The sequence below is a fragment of the Protopterus annectens genome, chromosome 4.part1, assembly GCF_019279795.1.
Source record: "Protopterus annectens isolate FY-2018-M chromosome 4.part1, PAN1.0, whole genome shotgun sequence".
NCBI lineage: Eukaryota > Metazoa > Chordata > Ceratodontiformes > Protopteridae > Protopterus > Protopterus annectens.
In genome coordinates this window covers 385,847,159-385,868,809 of record NC_056734.1, presented here as the reverse complement: position 1 = coordinate 385,868,809, position 21,651 = coordinate 385,847,159, and the positions used below count along the sequence as shown (strand labels likewise).

The following is a 21,651-nucleotide window of genomic DNA, read 5'->3' as shown; positions in this document are numbered from 1 at the left end:
TGACAAGGAGACATGGTGGTGGAATGAGGAAGTACAGAAGAGTATACAGGCAAAGAGGTTGGCAAAGAAGAAATGGAATTATCAGAGAGATGAAGAAAGTAGACAGGAGTATAAGGAGATGAGATGCATGGCAAAGACAGAGGTGGTGAAGACTAAAGATAAGGCATATGAAGAGTTGTATGAAAGGTTGGACACTAAGGAGGGAGAAAAGGACCTGTACCAATTGGCTAGACAGAGGGACTGAGCTAGGAAAGATGTGCAGCAGGTAAATATGATAAAGTATAATGAGGGAAGCATGCTCACAAGCAAGGAGAGTGTGTTGAGGAGATGGAAACAGTACTTTCAGGGGATGATGAATGAAGAGAATGAGAGGGAAAGAAGGTTGGATGATGTAGGGATAGTGAATCATGAAGTACAATGGATTAGCAAGGAGGAAGTAAGGATAGCTATGAAGAGAATGAAGAATGGAAAGGCTGTTGGCCCAGATGACATACCTGTGGAAGCATGGATATGTTTAGGTGAAATGGCAGTGGAGTTTTTAACCAGATTGTTTAATGAAATCTCAGAAAGTGAGAGGATGCCTGAGGAATGGAGAAAAAGTGTTTTGGTACTGATTTTTAAGAATAAGGGTGATGTGCAGAGCTGTAGTAACTACAGAGAGATTAAATTGATCAGTCATAGCATGATGTTATGGGAAAGAGTAGTGGAAGCTAGGTTAAGAAGGGACGTGATGATTAGTGAACAGCAGTATGGTTTCATGCCGGGAAAGAGCACTACAGATGCGATGCTTACTCTGAGAATGTTGATGGAGAAGTGCAGAGAATACGGTGCATCAGGAGATTTGTCCTTATCCATGCCAGAAGGAGTTGCATTGTGTTTTTGTAGACTTAGAGAAAGTGTATGACAGGGTGCCTAGAGAGGAGTTGTGGTATTGTATGAGGAAGTCAGGAGTATCAGAGAAGTATGTAAGAGTGGTACAGGATATGTACGAGGGTAGTGTGACAGTGGTGAGGTCTGCAGTGTGAGTGACGGATGCATTAAGTTGGAGGTGGGGTTACATCAAGGATCAGCTCTGAGCCCTTTCTTATTTGCAATGGTGATGGACAGGTTAACAGATGAGATCAGACAAGAGTCCCCATGGACTATGATGTTTGCAGATGACATTGTGATCTGTAGTGAGAGTAGGGAACAGATGGAGGAGACCCTGGAGAGATGGAAATATGCTCTAGAGAGAAGAGGAATGAAGGTCAGCAGGACAGAATATATGTGTGTGAATGAGAGGGAGGATAGAGGAATGGTGAGGATGCAGGGAGTAGAGGTGGCGAAGGTGGATGAGTTTAAATATTTGCGATCAACAGTTTAGAGTAATGGTGAGTGTGGAAGAGAGGTGAAGAAGAGAGTACAGGCAGGATGGAGTGGGTGAAGAAGAGTGTCAGGAGTGATTTGTGACAGACGAGTACCAGTAAGAGTGAAAGGGAAGGTCTACAAGAGGGTAGTGAGACCAGCTATGTTACATGGGCTGGAGACAGTGGCACTGACAAAAAGGCAGGAGTTTGAGCTGGATGTGGCAGAGTTAAAGATGTTAAGATTTGCACTGTGTGTGACAAGTTTGGACAGGATTAGGAATAAGTATATTAGAGGGTCAGCCCAGGTTGGAAGGTTTGGAGACAAAGCCAGAGAGGCAAGATTACGTTGGTTTGGACATGTGCTGAGTAGGGATGCTGAGTATATTGGGAAAAGGATGCTAAGGATGAAGCTACCAGGTAACAGGAAAAGAGGAAGGCCTAAGATAAGGTTTATGGATGTGGTGAGAGAGGACATGCAGGTGGTTGGTGTGACAGAGCAAGATGCAGAAGACAGGAAGAAATGGAAACAGGTGATCCGCTGTGGCAACCCCTAACAGGAAGAGCCGAAAGAAGATGATGATGATGTGTGTGTAAAATGCAGCAGAGTCCACCAGTCCAATAATGTGCATTTACTGAAGATAGATAGAAAAAAATGCATGGAATGTCAATACAACTTGAAGCACATTTAGCATAGACCCACACAGTTCAGACAAACTTGCGTAGAGGGTTTCCCTGAACTTCTCAGCAACTCTCTTTCTTCTGGTTTTCTTTGGCCAAGAAAGAATCCCAAGTTCTTTCAGGTGTCTTCCTCCATGTCTCTATTAATTCTGTAGTGTTTCACCTAGGCCTGTTATAGTGCTTCAGCCAGAACTCCTGCTTTGAGAACAAAATCCCCCTCCAGGAAGAGCCAACAGACCCTAAAACATCTGACTTCAGCTCTCCTTCATACCATTGGCTTCATTTATCCAGAAAACATGTAAGAATCTGCTCTGACTTTAGAAGGTTTCTGTTTTCTGTAAATGAAAAGCTGTATTTAAAGTGACATATTTAGCACAACAGTTTGGCATACAATATTAACAGTAGTATTATTTACATTCCTTTATGTCATTTTTACTTTATTTTAACAATAAATATAAGAGAATTCTGCTTCCCTCATGTGTCATCCTCCCTGATAAGGTCTGGCCATAAAGCTGTCTCCTTCTTAATGAAACTCAGTTCTGCAACCCCAGTAAAGCCAGTAACAGCTAGGCATCATTCCAAGGCAAACTACCTTTTGTTCAGGGATGGTTTGTCAAAATTAAGTGCCCCTCCAAACTCCAAGAACACAGCAGCCTATGTGTGCCAATGCTCAGAAATTCTGTACAACCATGTCAATGGCTGCATAGATGCTGCTGTACCTACAAGGAGGGAGCCCAGAACTAGCCCCAGAAACAAACTGCCCTGGTGGCATCTAAAATTAAACAGAATATACAACAAAAGAAAAGAATATATAGCAAAAAACAGGAGGGGTAATTCTCGTAAAGATTAAAAACTCTCTCATCAAACTAAATAGGCAACTAAGAGGGCTAATTAGGTCAAACAAAGCCAACTTTATTGTTAAGGTAGCCTTCCATGTGAAAGAAAACCATAAGGCCATCAGCTATGTGCTGAACAGATGGTTACTAGTGCCGCATTTGTTAAGCTTGGTGATATAGCAAACCTGTTAGTGGACAAATTCACTTCCAACTTTACATCCCTCTCAGCCCCAACCATCCACCAAAAATGCTGTCAAACATAATCCCTCCAACTATAACTAAGGAGCATGTACTGGTTGCACTCACTAAGGCCAAGAACACAGCTTCAGTGGACCCTGATAACATACTGGAATGCTCAATGAACAGCCTAAAATATGACTTATCAGGCTCCTGGAGTCACTAGGTAACAGTGATGGGAGTAACGCATTACTATAACATATTACATTTTTTACTAACTAGTAATACTAGCCATTACTTTTCAATATAGTAATGCAGTAATAGTAATAAGTTACTTTTTTTGATAAGTAGTAATTTAAATGTGCATTGCTTTTTGCATTACTCGGGATTCCAAATTCCAATTTTTTTTCTCTTTTTTTATTTTTCGCGCTTTGTGAGCTGATGTCATCACATGTGTGATGACATCGGCTCTGTCAGGGCTACCAGCCTGTCGGAATTGAGCTCAAGGAGCTCACATCGTGCATACATTTCCAGCTGTTCAAATGCTCTGCGATCGGGAACGGCACTCTGAACAGATTTAACTGAATAAATGCAAGCGAGCGGGGTAAGGAAACCTTTTTATTTTTTTCTGAAACAGGAATTTTGTTCAGGGAAGTGTGTGTGTGTGTGTGTGTGTGTGTGTGTGTGTGTGTGTGTGTGTGTGTGTGTGTGTGTGTGTGTGTGTGTGTGTGTGTGGAGGTGTGTAACAACTTACAAACTTGACAGAAAGTTTCCTAAATGCAATTGTTGAGTGTTGTTGTCACAAAAATACATAAAAGGTAATCATTTTGCATATTTCCATACATAATCAACACGTCTATGTATTTTATTTACTGCAATGAACACTCTTGTGTCACTACACCTCTTATAAATTAGGAATATTTAAGACAAACTGGATGAATATTATGGGCAAGTATTACAAGTCATAAATGCCTTTTTGGCAGATTTAAGAATTATTTGTCTGCTTAACTGCACTGTGATAAATTGCCTAGAATGATATAGCAAGACGTCCTCTTGAGCACAGGAGTACAATGTTTCATCAAAACTACAGTTGGTAATAGCAGTATAACTAAGAAGCATATGCAGACAGACATTAATTTACTGATGAGCTTATATACTCATCCATCAATTTACCAGGCCATGCTATTACCATATGCATGCCTCTTACCTGGACTTCACTGAAAAAATGAATATTTAATTAAGAAGTAGACTTAAGATCCATGGTAAATACCCGCGGTGGTGGTGCTGCAGTAGTGTTGTCACCTCACAGTAAGATGTTGTCCGGTTTGATTCTCAGCTAGAGCGTCTTCTGCGTGGAGACATGCGTGAATGGGCGTACCTTCATTGAAGGTTGTGCATCAGGGCTGGTAACTCGGCAACTAAAAATCAACTACCAATCATTAGCGGACTGGAGTTCCGCTGTGGCGACCTTTAACCGGGAAAAGCCAAAAGACACAACAAGACACAACAACTTAAGATCCATGGTAAAAAACAATTGTATTTGATTGTGATTTAATACACTATTTCTTCATGAGGCATTCTGGTCATCACTGATTGAACTAAAAAAAATCTTAAAACTCTAGCTGCATAAGTTGAAATACTGTTTTGTACTTCTGCCTTATATTTATTCTGGTGTATGTAGAAGGTTAGCTTGCAGAATTACTGCATGTAGTTTAAGGAATTGCCAAGATAATGTGACTTACAAGAGGAGTTACTGATAGACATTTCAGACCCAAGGCAAACAATTAACCTAAAAAATTAGATGAGGTCTGAAATTCCCTTTGGGAATAATAAAGATAATGGAATTTCTGCAAGACTGTGCAATTAAGGCTGCATGTACTAATGTTGTGAGTTCTAACACAACCACAAGCTCTTTAGTCATGGCCTAGTTCCATTAGCTGTTTGAAACTACTGTTAAACTGGTGACAGAGCACTTTAAAGTTTAATATCTACTTCAGTGCTGCTACAAATGTTATTTTAAAAAGAATTATAGATGCTCATATCTAAACTAATAATATATGTCATCCAAAAAGATAACTGATGGCTCAACTGTGTTTAATGGAATTTTTCTGTTTCTAATATGTACTTTTTTTTTCAGAAATCTGAATAAAGATACACTGATTTTTGGCAAATGCTTGATTTCTTTAGGAGAAAGCCCCCTGAAATAAAATATGGCTGTGTAGTCAGCTAAGAAATAGATACCAAATAAAGGCCAAAGGATATATTTTTGCATTTAAAGGAACATTTTTTTTTTTTGCAAAAGTAGTGCAATGCATAGGGGATGCAATAAATGTACATAGTTTATACTGTATATAAGTAAAAGTCATTATGGAGGCTTCACCTTCTCACAAAGTGTTTCTAAGGTTCTAAGGTAAACAGATATTTTGGTGGATTGCTATAACATGTTTCTGCTAAGTCTAATCATTTTTTTAAATGTTTTGTGTAATTTATTATACAAAAAAAGATATGCGCACATTGAAAGGAATAGTAATTTGCATTTCAAAAGTTTAAAACTTGTCTGCAATCTGCTGACGTATTTGTTCACTATGACTGGCAGAGAGCTAATTGCTTTCTGTGATGTTACATCAGTGCAACATGTATCTTTAGTGCATGTAAGTTTTACATGTGTAAGCCACACTTATTCCTTTATCACTTCTCACGCATTTTATAACGTTAGTGCTGCATTATGCTGTATGCATTTGTATCTATACTTGAGGACTATATTCCTCTTCCTCTCAACAAAAAAGCACAAGATCAAAGAGGGGGATAAAGGATGGTAAAGCAGAATTCATTATTGCAGAAGATTTGTGGAAAGAACTGCATAAACAAACATTCTGCATTTCTAAGCACTGGCTGTATGTGATGTGTTATTCTTCCCCAAATCCTTCACATTACTGTCTTAAATGGCACTCACTAGAAGGTAGATTCTTTTGATGGTCCTCAGTTTCATTATGCAAATCACCGAGGTGCTGAAATATGGATCATGCCATGTCACCAAACCAGTCTTTAGTAGTCATTCGCTAATGATAACATCAGCTCACCAAATGAGTGTAATTTTTAAGAGTGGGGAAAATGTGGGTTTTTAGCTGCAGCATGAGGGAACAGATACATGCAGACAAAGAATAAAATGTATGGCTCAGGTTGAATGGTTTTGTATTTGTACCTGTAAGAATAACTTGGTAGCTGGTGCATTCAAGTACAAATAAAATACGTGCACAGCAGCTGATAGCTGTGAAATACTTTTCTGTAAGCTGGCTTCATTGTGTAGTCATTGTGAATAGCTAAATAAAGTGACATTTTGGTTGACTTTGTTAGACCTATATGACATTTTCTGTAAGCATTTTTGTGTCTTGTGTTGCTGCTGGCTGTATGTACATTGGTTTTAGTATTACATTGTGACTCTCTGACTATAAAGACTAGTCTGTGGAACTTTGTAAACTGTAAAATACTATTCATCATTATTGTAAAACTGTGCATACAACTTTAATACACTCGTATTCATATGCAGTAAGCACGTATTCCTCACACACAAGTACTGTTTGAGTAAATCTGAATACGAGAATTGATAAACTATACTTATGTAAAAGTAACTCAAAAGTAACTAGTTACTTTAGTTAGTAACATATTACTTTTCTAGAAAAGTAATAAGTAATAGTAATATATTACTTTCACTTAAGAGTAACTAGTAATAGTAACGTATTACTTTTATAAGTAACTAGCACAACACTGCTAGTTAACAACAGTCTAAAACAGACTTCATGCCATGAGAATTATGGAATGTGATGGTCATCCGCCTACATAAGGGAGGACCTCAACAGACCCTGGAAAGAACAGACCCATTAGTGTGGGTAATTTAAATAGGACCTATATAAAATTTAGAAGGGAGAATTGTAATAGTAAGAACATCATTTATCTAGCTAGTTGTATAACATGCCCTGCCTATTATATTGGCAAAACTGAGAGACCATTTAAGAAAAGAATTTATGATCATATGTATAGAATTAGGGTGCATGATACCAAAAATGCTCTATATAGACATATAGAAAAGAAAGGAGAACAACATAGTTTCAGTTTTGCCATAATTGATCAAGTTTTTACATTCAATAGAGGAGGTAATTTTAAGGTATTATTAAGTAAAAAGGAAAGTATTTGGCAAGTGCTGACTGATTCTACAAGGGAATCGGGTATAAATGATTTTATTTCTATTAAACCCTTTCTTTTGTTAGCCTGATGTATTTTACCATCTTGTTATTTATATATTTTAGGGTATGGTTATACATATATAAAATGTATTATTGGTTTTAATAATATGCTTTTTCGTCTGTTATAGTATTAAGATATTAAGTAATTTTTAAGGTACAATTAAGTACTTATTGTTTTTAATCATTTATGTATAGTTTAAAGATACGCACTGGCACTTTAAATGTCGGTCAGAATGGCGCCAAAAAGTTTTTAAAAGGAATGTAATGTGTGCTAATCAGCTGTTCTGAAGAAGTCTGCAATATGCAGATGAAAGCGTTTAACATATGGATTTTAGTCTGTAATATTGTGGTTGGTGTTACGAGTTTATTAAATTGAATAGTTTTGGAAAAAAACCTTTTGCCTTATTCGAGTGAGGCTGCATGCTACTTTTCAAAACATAGCTGTGACAGTGATGTTAACCGTCTTGTTCTATCAGCTCTGGAGTTGTTGTTCATTATAGACTTCCTATTGTTAGTTGGACTATTTGCTTTATTGAAGTGGAAGATTTCTTGGACTATTGGATCCCTTATAGCCATATAAACAAGATACATGTCATCCCTAAGGAATCAACATGAAACTGAGTATAGAGATAAAGCCTCCAGTATTTCTTTGTAGTTGAGGTCCTTTAGGCTCCTGATCTCTTAAGTTGCAAACCTCTGGGATCTTCCCAATTGCATAATGTGCTTGGTAAGGTACATCCTAAAGGGTAAATTGTACTTACTGATGTGCCTAATCAATGCAGAGTACAAGGTGGTGAGGACTTCTTTTGATCTGGAAGAAATACCTTGTGCTATGAGCTGTGCAAGATAAAAGAATTTCCTAACCAGAGCTGCAACATGATGGTGAAACATAAGATCTCTCATTACATTTTCATTTTGAAGTGGTGTGTTACTTATACAATAAGCTGGAGCTAGGAGTTGATTACCAAATGTTACAATGTTGCACCTTTTGGCATTGAACTTGAGCCCATTTTAGTACACCAGCTATTGATCAGTAGACGCTCTTGTTTGAGTGCATGTGTGTCAGAGGGAGACTTGAAGACTTCTAGCTTACAATCATCAATGAACTATGTTAACCAAAGATTCACACTTGATAAGTAGAGATCTGAGAAGTAGACATCAGACAGCAGAGGTCCCAGCACAGATCCCTGCCGAATTCCACTGGTCATGTTTATGTTTTAAGAGGCTGCAACCCATCCCCCACCCCTCACCCCCATATCTTGCTGTGTGAGTCCTGAATCTAAGCCAGTTGACTACCCACCTAACCACATATGGGTCAATTTGGAGCTCTTTCAAATTATTTAAATGTGGTATGGTATTGAATGCCTTGGTGAGGTCAAGGTACACTGTGTGGACAGCTTGTCACTGACTACAGCTTGAGTAACCCTCTCAAGAAAGTCCACAAGATTCATTAAACAGGATCTATCCTTGACAAAGCCAAACTACTGGGAGCCAGTCTGATAAGATTTTAGATATCATAGTTAATCAGGTCAGTTATAATACTTTCCATGGATTTGCATATAAGACTTGTTAGGATGATGGGTCTGTAATTCCCAGAGTTTATGTTGGAGCCATCCTTGTAGAGTGACAACACAACAGCTTTGTGCCACTCCCAGTTGTTAGTCTTGGGATGAAGAGGTTGAGGAGTGGCTCCACCAGTGCTTGCTTAGTGCTATTAATTACACAGTTGGGCATGTTGTCAGGCCTTATGGTGAGGTATTCTTCAGTTTGGGGAATATCATCACTATATACTCTTTAGTGATGGTTGGTTGCTTGATTCTATCAGGGATAAGTTGGTTTGGAATAATTGTTACTGGGGGTGAAGTAGACAGTAAATTTATTTACCAGATTGTTGAGAATATCCAGTGGATTAGAGTCATTAATACTATTATGAATAATTTCAGAGCAATGTTGGGTGTAATTTCTTATTTTTTTAAGATAACTAAAGAAGGATTTGTAATTATCTTTGGCTCCAGTAGTTAGTCTGAGTTTATGGATACCTTCATTTTTCTTATGTCCTGTTTTGTTTCTTGTCTATCTGATTGATGTTCTCCTTAAATTGGGGGGGTACTTTATTCTGTTGTATAGTTTTCTTCCTTTCATTTCATAGTTTATTAATTCATGAGGAACACCCCACTGATTTGCTTATAGACCTCAACATTTACTTGGATCTGGATGAGACTGCCAATTTAATATTTGCCTAGGTGCAAGTAGAACTTTTGTGCATCATTCTTTGCTGTGTTAGCATTATGGCCAATGCTGTTATACTCAGATTTAGAGATTTCATCTTAGAATTGTAGGAGATTTGTACATTTGAAGTCCTTGAAGTCTGTGATATTTGTTTTTGATGATTTGATGGTTACTAGTTTGTGGTCATACTTGATCAGAGAAGGAAATACCTTGGGGATGGTATATTCTGTTCTCTAGTAAGTTTTTTAAAAATCTAGTCCAGGAAGTTTTTGTTTATAAAATCTAAGAATTTCTGTGAATATTCTACATTGGTGGCATAGGTCCCTCAGTTAATCATTGGGCAGTTAAAATTACCAGTGATAATAAAATTCCTACTTATTGGAAGTTCATCCAGAAAATTTAGGAATGTTGTGTGATTTTCTAGATACATGGATAGGGTTCTGTAACCAATAGCTGATCTTATTTAGCATGATTTGAATCTCTACAGGATCCACTTGAGGGTGTATCTGTATCTGTATAGAAGTAATGTGATTTCTAACAAAGATGGACATGACACAATAGTTTTCATCAGGTCTAAATGAGTAACAAGCATAAAATCTGGTACCTGGGGGACTGTTCCCATGGGCATTTAAACCCGGTTTCTGTAATAACACATATTGATGTGCTCCACATGAAAGAGAGCATCCAGGTCCAGAGGTTTGTTGTTTCAACTTCTAATATTAAGTAGCACCACCTTGATATAGTCTAGTAGCTGATTTTCTTTCAAAGTTAGGTTGGGAAGTTCATGAGCTGGACCTTGTCTAAAAAAGGTACAATGGGGACTACAAAACCTTTTGCCAGTATGCAGAAACCTTGAAATCAAAGGTGCAAACCATCTTTGGCAAAATTAGAACAGGTGTCAAGCGGAAAACTTCAAAATGACTGTCAGTCCAGAACCAGAAGAGGGGAGTGAACTTAACTCATTACATCCGATTGACGGCTCCAGGTGGATCTGCAGTTAACTCTTACTGATGACTCCAGGCATCAAATATTGCTTGTTTATATGTGTATTAATAGTTCCAAAACCATACTATATACAAGGTTTTCAAAGATTTCATGTTAAAACTTACAAAATGGCAAACTCAACTGCATTAATATTTGACTGTCTAGTGCAGGTAAAGAGATATTAACTATTGTTTCTATGATATTAATTTATATAGATATAATTTTCACATTTTTCTAAAAATCTCAACAATCAAGCAACTCCTTAGCCACATATGAAAGCACTCCGCTAAATGAATAAAATACAGATGACAGTATGCATGTAACTTGAGTGGTTGCTGAGATATTGTAAGTTGTTTACAAAATATTACAAGCATAATAGTTACTGTGTGTACTGCAACTTATAAAATTCAGTTTAAGACATAGAACCTAAAAAATACAACCACTATTAAAATAGTTTGTGCTGAAGGGTTTGCCATTTATACTTCTTTCATAACCCCAATGGTTCCAGAGATATGAACATTTGGTTGAAATGTAAGGACATAATTTGATTCTGTCAAAAGGCTTAGGCTCCGCCCATTGGAAGTTACAGTGCAAACTTCCTGAGGTCCATTGGAGTGGATGACTTAAAGGCAGTCTTCCTGACTAGTGAATACAGAGATGAAATGAAGTGAGAGGCAACATACACAGAGAAAAGGGTAACTTACCTTTCTTTAAAAGGAAAGCCATTATAAGTAACTGTTTGTATTGCAGTAATGCTGTTGTGTAGAGACCCCACACATATAATATAGTACAATATAGTATAAGGCCCTATGTGGTTGAAAAACATGGCCAGTAATAGAGAAAAATGAGGTGACATATCATAAAGTAAAGTGGGATAAGCAAAGGCATCACCCTAAATTATACATAAATTGCAGAAAGGAAGTGTTACAGACTAAAGTGGTATCTACATTACAGCTGATAGTTCTTGTCCTAAGACTTACAAATAAAAGTTGGGGCTTATGAGATTCACCTATGTATATCAATTCATAGACCTTTTCAAAACAAACTCAAATAGTAGAGATAAAACAGGTGCATGGTATAGATGGTTAAAGCCTTATTTACAAGTTATGTGACCTAGTCTGGTCTAGCACCCTGAGTGCTGGATGAGTTGGCAAGGGTTGGTAGGAGCGGGCAGCTAGCGTTGACTTACCCATACCGGAGGGAGAGAAGTGGACTGACCTATTTTAATGCCAGCAGTTAATGGAGAAGAGGAGGATGGCATGCAGAACACATGCTAGGGACATGCAATTAGCTTAGACAACCCATAGTCATGTGAAGGCCATTATCATATGTATGCTGGAATCTGCACATACAAGACAATGCACTGCAGTCATCACACCTGTGAGTGATCATTTTCCCTGCTGCCTGTGGCCTGGTGTATCACAGCTGGCTATAGAGTCTGGGTAATGAATGGGCTGACTAAGAATCAGAAGTATTTTTTTAAACACCTTTTTGAATCATCCAGTGTGACATAGGCAAATTTACATTTATACAAAAGTAATCAAACTGTATTAAATTAACATTAATAAACATACTTCACATATATTGTTATACATCATATAACCTAAGCAACATTACATAAATTATTCAATTCCTGCCCCTTTTTTTAAACAAGAAACATCTTTATTGAACCATCACTTACGAAATAAACAGTCATACATTTATACAAAGGAAAACAAACTACCACGACACAATCCTAGTTGCAAACATTTACATCAGCCATACTGACACACTCCCAGTTGCAAACATTATACATCACTTATAATCTACCTAATCATTTTCAGTCAAACATTACATAGTTCATTTAAGTCCCACCTTCTTTTAAACCTCATTCCTCCCCTGTATGCATTGTTCCCATAATTCCCATTTTTCTATGTAGTTTGCTCCTTCCCTTTTCTAAAGATCTCAGAATCAGTAGTGTTGATGGCTGTCAAGCATAAGAAAATAAACAATGTATGGGGAACGATCAACAGAACTGGCCCATTTTGACAACTTTCATGACATGTAGCTGCAGTCGCTGAATTGTGCATCCACTCTAATTTTACAATTGTTTATATTAGCGATACTTCATCAAGACGTTTATACCATTCAACCATCACTGTTTGTGAGAACCAATTTCCAGTTGTGTTATTTCTGCAGAAACTTTTTCTTGGCACATTCTAGCAGAAATGGCTATCCAGACACACATGTAGCATTATAAAGTCTCCTCACAGTGTTCTATAGGACAAAGTGAATCAGTTTAGAAGTTTTAGCCTCTAATAATAACTTATACTCCCTCTCATAATCCCTTTACATTATTATTTTATTTATTCTTTTAGTGTAACATCTCTGCACATATTAAATTCTTTGTATGTGTTTTATACCATATGTCTAACAAAACTTACAAATATTTTGTTTCATCAAATGCTCCTCCCTTCTCTTAAAAATGTAAGCATGCATTCTACAGTCATATTTTCTGATAGACAAACTGCCTCAATATTCTTCATAGGTTCATAGGTGAATACTAGGATAACTGACCTGAAGGACCATTTTAAGCCTAGCCAATAACCCTAAGTTAGAATCAGACCCTATAGATTGAGTGAGTTAAAAACCTTAACCATTATGCCAAACCTACCTATTCATCTACAAATAGTCTACAAAATTTTACCCTGAATAGTTATGTGCTGTTCATTTGGTCCAAAAGACACACACCTAGTCTCCCCTATATTTATCTTCATCGTATACTGTTATAGCCAATCATTCAAATATTTTGGTTCCTTCAACAAGATTCTTTTATCAGACTTTGAACAAATTGCATTTCCCTCTTTAATGTCATGTCCATAAACCGCAAAAATATATATATGATATTGCTGTTGAAATTGTTGCTTAATAGTGTATAGGACAACTTTGAACTATTTGTCCTTTACAGGTTGGATAGATTAATTAGACTTTGCAAGTTAAAACGTCCTATTAGTATAACATATTCAGAACATTCTTGAGTTAGGTCAGTCAAAAAGTTTTAACATTTTAATTTTTGTTCTTGGAGTCTGTATATAGCCACCAAAATAATTCCATCTTTGTATGCTAAGGTTACGAATATATACCCTATTAAATTGTTTTTAATTTTTTGGAAACCTAACATATACAAGTGCATACACTACCCTTCACTAATATTAATACTAATACTTTCTAAGTCTCTTGAAATTTTAAAACAATTAAATTCCCAATGCCTATTTGATTTGGGAATCTGGTCTGTATCCTTAATCTAGGTCTTGGTAACCATATCAATATTGGTTTTATGTTCTATAAAGTAGTCATGTCAAGTTATTAGTTTTCCTCCTAAAATTTTAGCATTTGCACATAGCAACCCCATTTTTTTTGGTTTTACCTGTTCTCTGTACTCACCTTGTCTTTCTGTAAACCTTTCTTTGTGCTAACTGAATGAAGGAATTTCCTAGTGATCTTTTATTTACGTTGGAAATTTTTATATTAACCCTTGACAAATCCAAAATGTTATCATCAATGTCCTGGTGCACAATCAAATGTTATGATTTTAGCATGCAGTATTTTTAGATATGAGAAATCACTTGCTCAATTTTCTTATTAATTCCCCATCGAGCAAGTCCAGTCCACAAAAAAGGCCAAAAACAAGACTGGATATTTTTTCAGCAATAAAGCTGTTATGCTAGAGGCTCTCCAAGTAATTATTAAGTGGCCATAATTTCTGAGAAGCGGAATATAAAAAAATACCTCTGTTGCTGGTTGGTCTTGATGCAGAGAAAGCATTTGACAGACTACTCTGGGATTTTATGAGTAGGGCAATGGAAACGTTAGCATTTTTTGATACAATAATAATGTTCATTAGGAGGATATATGAGGGATTGGAGGCAAAAATTCAACTGTGAGGATTCTCTGTCTAGTAAGTTCTGTCTGATCACAGGAACCAGGTGGGAGTGTCCTCTGTCCTCTTTGTTATTTGCGTTATATTTAGAATCATTGGCAAAGAAAATAAGAGACTCAGACATTCAAGAATATAATTGGTATGGTATTCAAGGGTATTCAAGAAAAGTTGGCTTTATTTGCAGATGATATTATTTTGTGCTTGACATAACAAGGAAAGTACATGTCAGTATTGTGGAACATTCTGACACAGTTCCGTTTTTTTTTTCCAAGATAAATTATGAAGATAAAACAAAGGCTACAGCTGTTAGTATCCACACATGAATTGGTTCCACAATACCCATATTTACATGGACATGTTGAAATTAAATATTTAGGAGTATGGGTTAAAAAGGACACTGTTATGGCAAATAAGGATATGTGAGAAGAGACTAAACAAAAGATAATAGAAAAACTGAGACACTGGAAGTTCTTGCCTATGGTAATGGATAACAAGATTAATAAAGAAGTAAAATGTTTTTAGCGCATCTAATATTATACACAGTTCATGCATATTTTTATCAACCAGTGGAGAGCTTGTTGATAGTAATTAAAACAAAAGAGTTGAAGGATTTTATCTGGAAGAGAAAGAGGGCAAAAGTCAAGTGGGATAGGTTGATCCTTCCAATAGAACAAGATTTAGGGTAATCTAATTTGAAGGGATATTTTAGAGCTACACGGTTAAGGCTCTTATACATAACAGAAAAAGAGAGCTACAATTCAAAGTGAAAAGGGAGGATGAAGAAGTAGTAGGGAAATTCAAGAAATAAAGAAAAGTGTGATTTTGGGCATAGCTCCTTAAGGAGAATAACAGTCATACCGAGTATTATATTCATAAAGTAGCAGAAAGCATACTAAGAACTAAGCCAATATAGGAATGGAGAAAGTTGATTCTACCACTAGCGATGACTACAATTAGGAGTAAAGATAATAGGCAAGGGTGCTAGAATTAACTTGGACTAACATGGCAAATAATTATAGAGTGAAAGTTAATAGAATAGGAAGAGACCAAGAGGACATTTTTACTGCAGGCTACAAATTACCTCCTCTATCAGGGATTGATATTAGAGTAGAGGCAAAGAGAAGGGATAAAGCAATACTAAGTGAAAGACCTGCACTGACAGTTTTTGTTGAATATAGAACAGTGATTTAAAAAGGGATAATCAGTAGGGCATTTAAAATATTGCACAATAACTGTAGGAATCAATCAGAGGATGTCAGAAATGATTGGGAAGAGAGATTAGATAAGCAATTCACAAAAAAATGGGAGGACATATGTATGTCTCCCACAAACGCAACAAGTCTAGAAGATTTAGGATGATTACTTGGAAGTGTTTGCCTGGGTACATTTATACCTCAAGCAGAATCCAAATAATTTTACTCAGGTAGACGGCAGATGCTGGAAGTGTAATGGGGAAGAAAGTGTTATCTGGGGGCATATGTTTTTGTAGTATAATCAGTTGGCAGACTTTACAGAGTACTCTGTCAGGAATACTGCATGGGCAAATGAGTGTAACTAAGGAAATTATTTTTTGAGCTGGGTTACAGGATCTGAATTGTCCAGATATAGTAAAGTCTTGTGAAGTTTAGTTCTGGTATCTGCCAGAAAAGCAGTTACTATAAAATGGAAATCAAAGTCTAAGCTAGCTATATCTGAAGTAGTAAAAATTGTAACACAGAGATAAAAAGAACAGGAAGTGAGATCTTTAGAAAAGGGTAGGAGAAAATTACACAGAAAAATGGAAATTGTGGGAACAATACATGCAGAAAAATGTTTGGAGCAGGAATGAAATTTAAGAGATGATAGGAAATGAATAATTGATGTAATGTTGGATTAACTATATTGTACATAAGACTATATGTGATGTATAATGTTTGTAAATATGCACTTGTTAATATGGTTTGATGACCTTAATCTAAATGTAAGTTTGCCTATCTCACAAGTGATAATTCAGTAAAGGTGTTTTTTAATCTTTCCTAATGCCAAGAAAAGAAGGGCATTTCTGGCCCACTAGGGGATATTAAACTGGTGCAACATATCCATAAACATCCAATTTAAAGTTTCATTGATGGCAGTCAGACTACAATATATACTGCCAGTTAAGAATTAATAGTGGTAGTATTTTGAGCATGTGATTTTGGGGGAGTTGAATAACTTTCCTATTATCACTGTTTACTGACATCCACTGATCACAAGATGTATATCTACTGGGTCTACTTTGATTCACTGAAAACTAATTTCACTGAATTTCAAAATACTCATACCAAATCGCTGAAAGCTCAAATCACTGAAAACTAATTTCACTGAATGTAAGTACTGTTGGCCAAATAAAATGTATATGCCCTTTTCCCTACTGTAGTGCAATCCTGGAGTTAATATATATAGTTGGGGGGGGGGCAAAGCCCCCACATTGGGGGGAGTGGGGGGCATTGCCCCCACCTACGTTTGGTTTTATATTGATAGCTTTCAGTGAAATGAGATTCATAAATATAAAAGCTAAGGAGGTTGGGGGCTATGCATCTCACACCTTCCAATGTGGGAGGCTGTGCCCCCTAACTTTATATACCATCTCCAGGATTACACCACAGTGGGGAAAAGGGCATATATGTTTTATTTGCTCAACAGTACTTACATTCAGTGAAATGTGATTCAGTGAAATGAGATTTCAGTGATTTGAGCTTTCAGTGATTTTTTGAGGGTGAATTGAAATTAGTGAAATGAGTTTTCAGTGAATCAAAGTAGACCGATTTCTTACCATGTTCTACATGGTTGTTTTGTAATGATTATTCTTTTTGTCTAATTCCCTTGTTCTTAAGAACGTGATTTTTAACCTCTAACTGATCACTTGTAAATGAATATCAAAACTTAATGTTGTATACTCTGTTCTGAATAAACCAGCCTTGACATCTAAATGGTCCACAGACTGTCCAGGTACCTTTTTGAAGATGACATATGAAAACATGTATACATCATCATAAGACTTTAGCTTCAAAGTTGGCGGATCATAAACAAATTCTGCATAGACAATAACTGTTGATATCTCAAATATAGAGGAGTTTTGCAGCTATAAAATCCCTCCTCTTATCTAGTATATTCTTTAACAACTTTGTATTGCTTATTAAAACAGTTACTTACAATTCATTGACTAAAACATCAGGCACCCACAAATTCTCAATTTCTGTTGAAACTGAGCTTATTCCATTGCAGTTTTCTGGATTCCAGCTTATGAATTCATTCTGCCAGTACTATGAAGAAAAATAAAACTATTGTTAGCCACAGACTGATGAGTTTGACGTCATAACCATAGCTGCCTATACCTCTTGTTATCTGATAATCATAATACCCACATTCATTCATTTAAATCCTAGTCACAGGTGCAGAGTCAGTTATCAAATGAACAATGAATGAGCATGTGGATGACTCTTACACACCTTCACATTCAGCTTAACAAGACAAGTCACTCAATAACTAGTTACTAAGGCATGAGGACCAATGTTCCAGTTATTATATCACCAATGTGTTAGGTTAAGAGAATGGCAGAAAAGGTCATTATATTACCAATGTGCTAGGCTAATAGAATGGCAGAAAAGGTCATTATATCACCAATACTCCCAGTGGGAGGAAGGAGAGAAGCTGAATGCTAATTTATGAAGTGTGGTGTATGAGGGTCATTTGACTGCCATGGTGGTGCAGCGGTTAGCATTGCCACCTCACAGCAAGAAGTTCTCTGGTTCAATCCTCAGCTGGGGTGCCTCCTGTATGGAGTCTGCATGTCCTTCCTGTGGTTGTGTGGGTTTCCTCCAGGTGCTCCGGTTTCCTCCCACATCCAAAAGACATGCTGTAGGTAGATTGGACACTCTAAATTGGCCCTAGGTGTGAGTGTATGCATGTGTGTGCCTTCTGTGTTGCGTGCTGGGCTGGCAACTTGACACTGTAAAACTCCACTGCCAATCATGAGTGGACAGGTGATCCACTGTGGTGACCTCTAACTGGGAAAAGCTGAAAGAAGAAGAAGAAGAAGGTGTATGAGGGTCATTTCTCTGTTGATGAAATCATTCTCTTCCAGAATAGAGGCTGGACAACAAAGGTGGAACAGAAAGCAGGCTCCTACATATTGTAGTGAGGTTAGGAAATTAACTTTTTTCCACTATAGTGCAATCTTGGAGTTGGCATATTTCATTTACGGGGGGTGTGGGGGGTACAGGGTGGCTTAATATTTCACTATAAAGACACTAATATCTACCAACTGACCCTGACCCTAACCCTAACCGTAAGGTCCGTCACTATCACACACTCACCTGACCCGCGTCCTCACTCTAACTCACTTAAACCGCCCCAACCCCAATATTTGTCACTATTGCATACATGCCTAACCTGCGCCCTAACCCTAACTCACTTAAACCGCCCTAACATAAAACCAACTACACTTACCTGAACGCATGACCTAACACCACAGGGCTAACAATAGCAAAGCCACAATGATGTCAGTATGTCCATTTTGTGTTTTCAGGATTTTGAGTTTCAGGATTTTGGGTTTTTGGGATTTTGAATTTTCAGGCTTTAGTTTTCAGGATTTTGATTTTCAGGCTTATAGTGTTTCAGGCTTCTGATAGGGAACCATATATATATATATATATATATATATATATATATATATATATATATATTCACTTCATAATCTCAAAATACTGTCATATCGAATTTCAGTATCTCAAAACCATGAAACTGAATCCACAAAACACTGAAACAACAAAATCCCGAACCCAAAACCGCGAAATTCAAAATACCAAATAAACCGCACACACTACACCACACATACACCACAACACCCACATCACAATATAAACAAACAAAACTACACACATACACAACTCATACACACATAAGCAGTGTGTGCCCCCCCCACACACCCCTAGTTATATATACTAACTCCAAGATCGCACAAACAGGAAACAAAAGCAAACTCACACACGCACATTCTCCAGTCCCTCACAAAGACATCAAACATGTCAGCACACTCACATACACTCTAACTCCAACTCAAAACCCTTACAAAACACTCACTTACCTGACATAACATCTAGATCCACACACGGCACCGAGCACCATCAAAACACAATCCCGGACATTACATAGTGCAAAGCAATAACCGCGTATTCAAGATATTCGAATTCGCAATTATGAACTTTCGCTATTGTAAACATTCGGCTTTATAGTCTCGAGATACTGAAATTCGACATTTCTGTATTTTGAGATTATAAAGTGCTCCTATATATATATATATATATATATATATATATATATATATATATATATATATATATATATATATATATATATATATATATATATATATATCTATATATACACATATATATGTATATAAATGCATATATTGCTACCTACCTCTAGCAGCTAAAGATTTAATATATTAGAAGTTTAAGACTGAAAATTATGATAAGAGAGTGACTGCAGGGTTTTTAAAAGGGACTCTGCTATACGTAATAGTATGCAGCTGAATAAATGCATCTTGCACACCATATTTAATACTCTGCTTTGACCTGCTATGATTCATAGACATGGATTGCTGTAGTCACTGGTGGTTTAGAAAAAACATTTCCCACTGATAAATGACTCACAGGAGCACATAGTACACCATTATGTACTATTCTTTCACATGCTTGGTATGGAGAAACTGCTGTGTAACATGACAGCAATATAGGATGCAGCATAGAAAGGTAGCTTAGTAAGATATAAGTAACTACATGCAGCTACCTAGTAAGATGCATTATACCTGCTAAGGCAACTTTTTCATATTGCATTGCACTTTTCCCTCATACCTTACAGTGATTCATAAAAACTTTCACTCCTTATAAAACATAGTAGAGTTAGGGTCATTACAATAATATGGTAATGAGGAGATCATGTGCTGTCTGAGCTCCCATTGGTGGGGCTTTTCACTTCACTGTGTGTGGACAAACAATTTTGGTTCTAATAACAAGTTTGCTTGCACCACACAAAGTTTTATTGCCATTAAGCTTTTTACTGCTGTACAAAGGAATCTTTTAATAGTGCTGCTATGCTGATCAGCAATGTGTGATTAGCAACTTATTTATGTGATGGGGATCATTGTTTTCTCAAGCACATTGCCAACAGAGTGTACATGGTTGGACTTCCATAGACTATACCTTTGAGACCATCCAGTACACTAATGGCACTGTGTCTATGAATCATGTAGGATGGGGGAGTGGAGTTATTTGTATTTGCACTCATTATACTGAGTATAATGACTAAACAATGGGGTAAGACAGCATACAATGTATTTACACATTATGTACCACATAGTTTGAAATGCAAAGGGCTCTGGTATGACATTGTACAGAACATCGGACCTGCTTTTTGTCACAGGATATTTATGAAGAGTGTCCATAATGTGATATCTAGTGATTGTGGTTGTCTTAGGATAAATGTAGAAGCAAAGTACCTCTGTAAAGTTGGGTATATTTCAAATATTATTATTTTTTTAAAACTGTTTCATTCTGTACATAGTATTTTCTATATTTTTTATTAATTCATAGCTGGACTGGAATTCATATCTTACAGATGTTGAATTAATCAAGAGTATGCCAAATAAGAGGGAGTAAAATGAAAAAAATGATTATTTGAAATGTCATATCCTTAATGACAGAATATAAATAGTTTAACCAGTCTAAACAAGACTATAGAACATCAAGTATTTACATATCTGAAGACACTGAAACAACGGGTAGTGACATTGCAGGAAATGCACTTGGAACAAAATAACTTGATGCATTAATAACAGAGTACTGGGAATGGGGAGTGTGTCTTCCTTTGTGGGTGTGGAGAAAAGCTGTATGATGATGATGAACAACAGATGTTAGTGGATGTTATGCATGGGTAGAGGGATATTTAAGTGCAATGCTTCTGACATTATTGCCTGTCATTATCTCAGCAGAAACTGTGCAAGTAAAATTTCAAAAGCTCTTGACTGAAATGATTGCTTTCCAAGAAAGAATTACAATTTAAATGGAAGACTACAATGTAGATACCAGTAATGCAACAGTAAGAAGAGATTCTCCTATGATATATGCCCCAAAAATGGAGAGGTAATTGGGAATGTATATAAACATAATGGGACTTACCTCTTAAACTGCATATAGGGCAGTGTACATATTATTTTG

At 36.7% G+C, this 21,651-nt stretch overlaps 1 protein-coding gene across 1 annotated transcript in view; it reads right to left on the bottom strand.

Annotated features, from left to right (window-relative positions):
* LOC122801216 (5-hydroxytryptamine receptor 3A-like) overlaps window positions 1-21,651 on the bottom strand; it is a 153,819-nt gene that overhangs the window by 117,132 nt on the left and 15,036 nt on the right. The window contains exon 3 of the mRNA XM_044070770.1: window positions 17,585-17,694. Within this exon, the coding sequence (XP_043926705.1) occupies window positions 17,585-17,694 (110 nt within the window). The remainder of the gene's footprint in view (window positions 1-17,584; window positions 17,695-21,651) is intronic.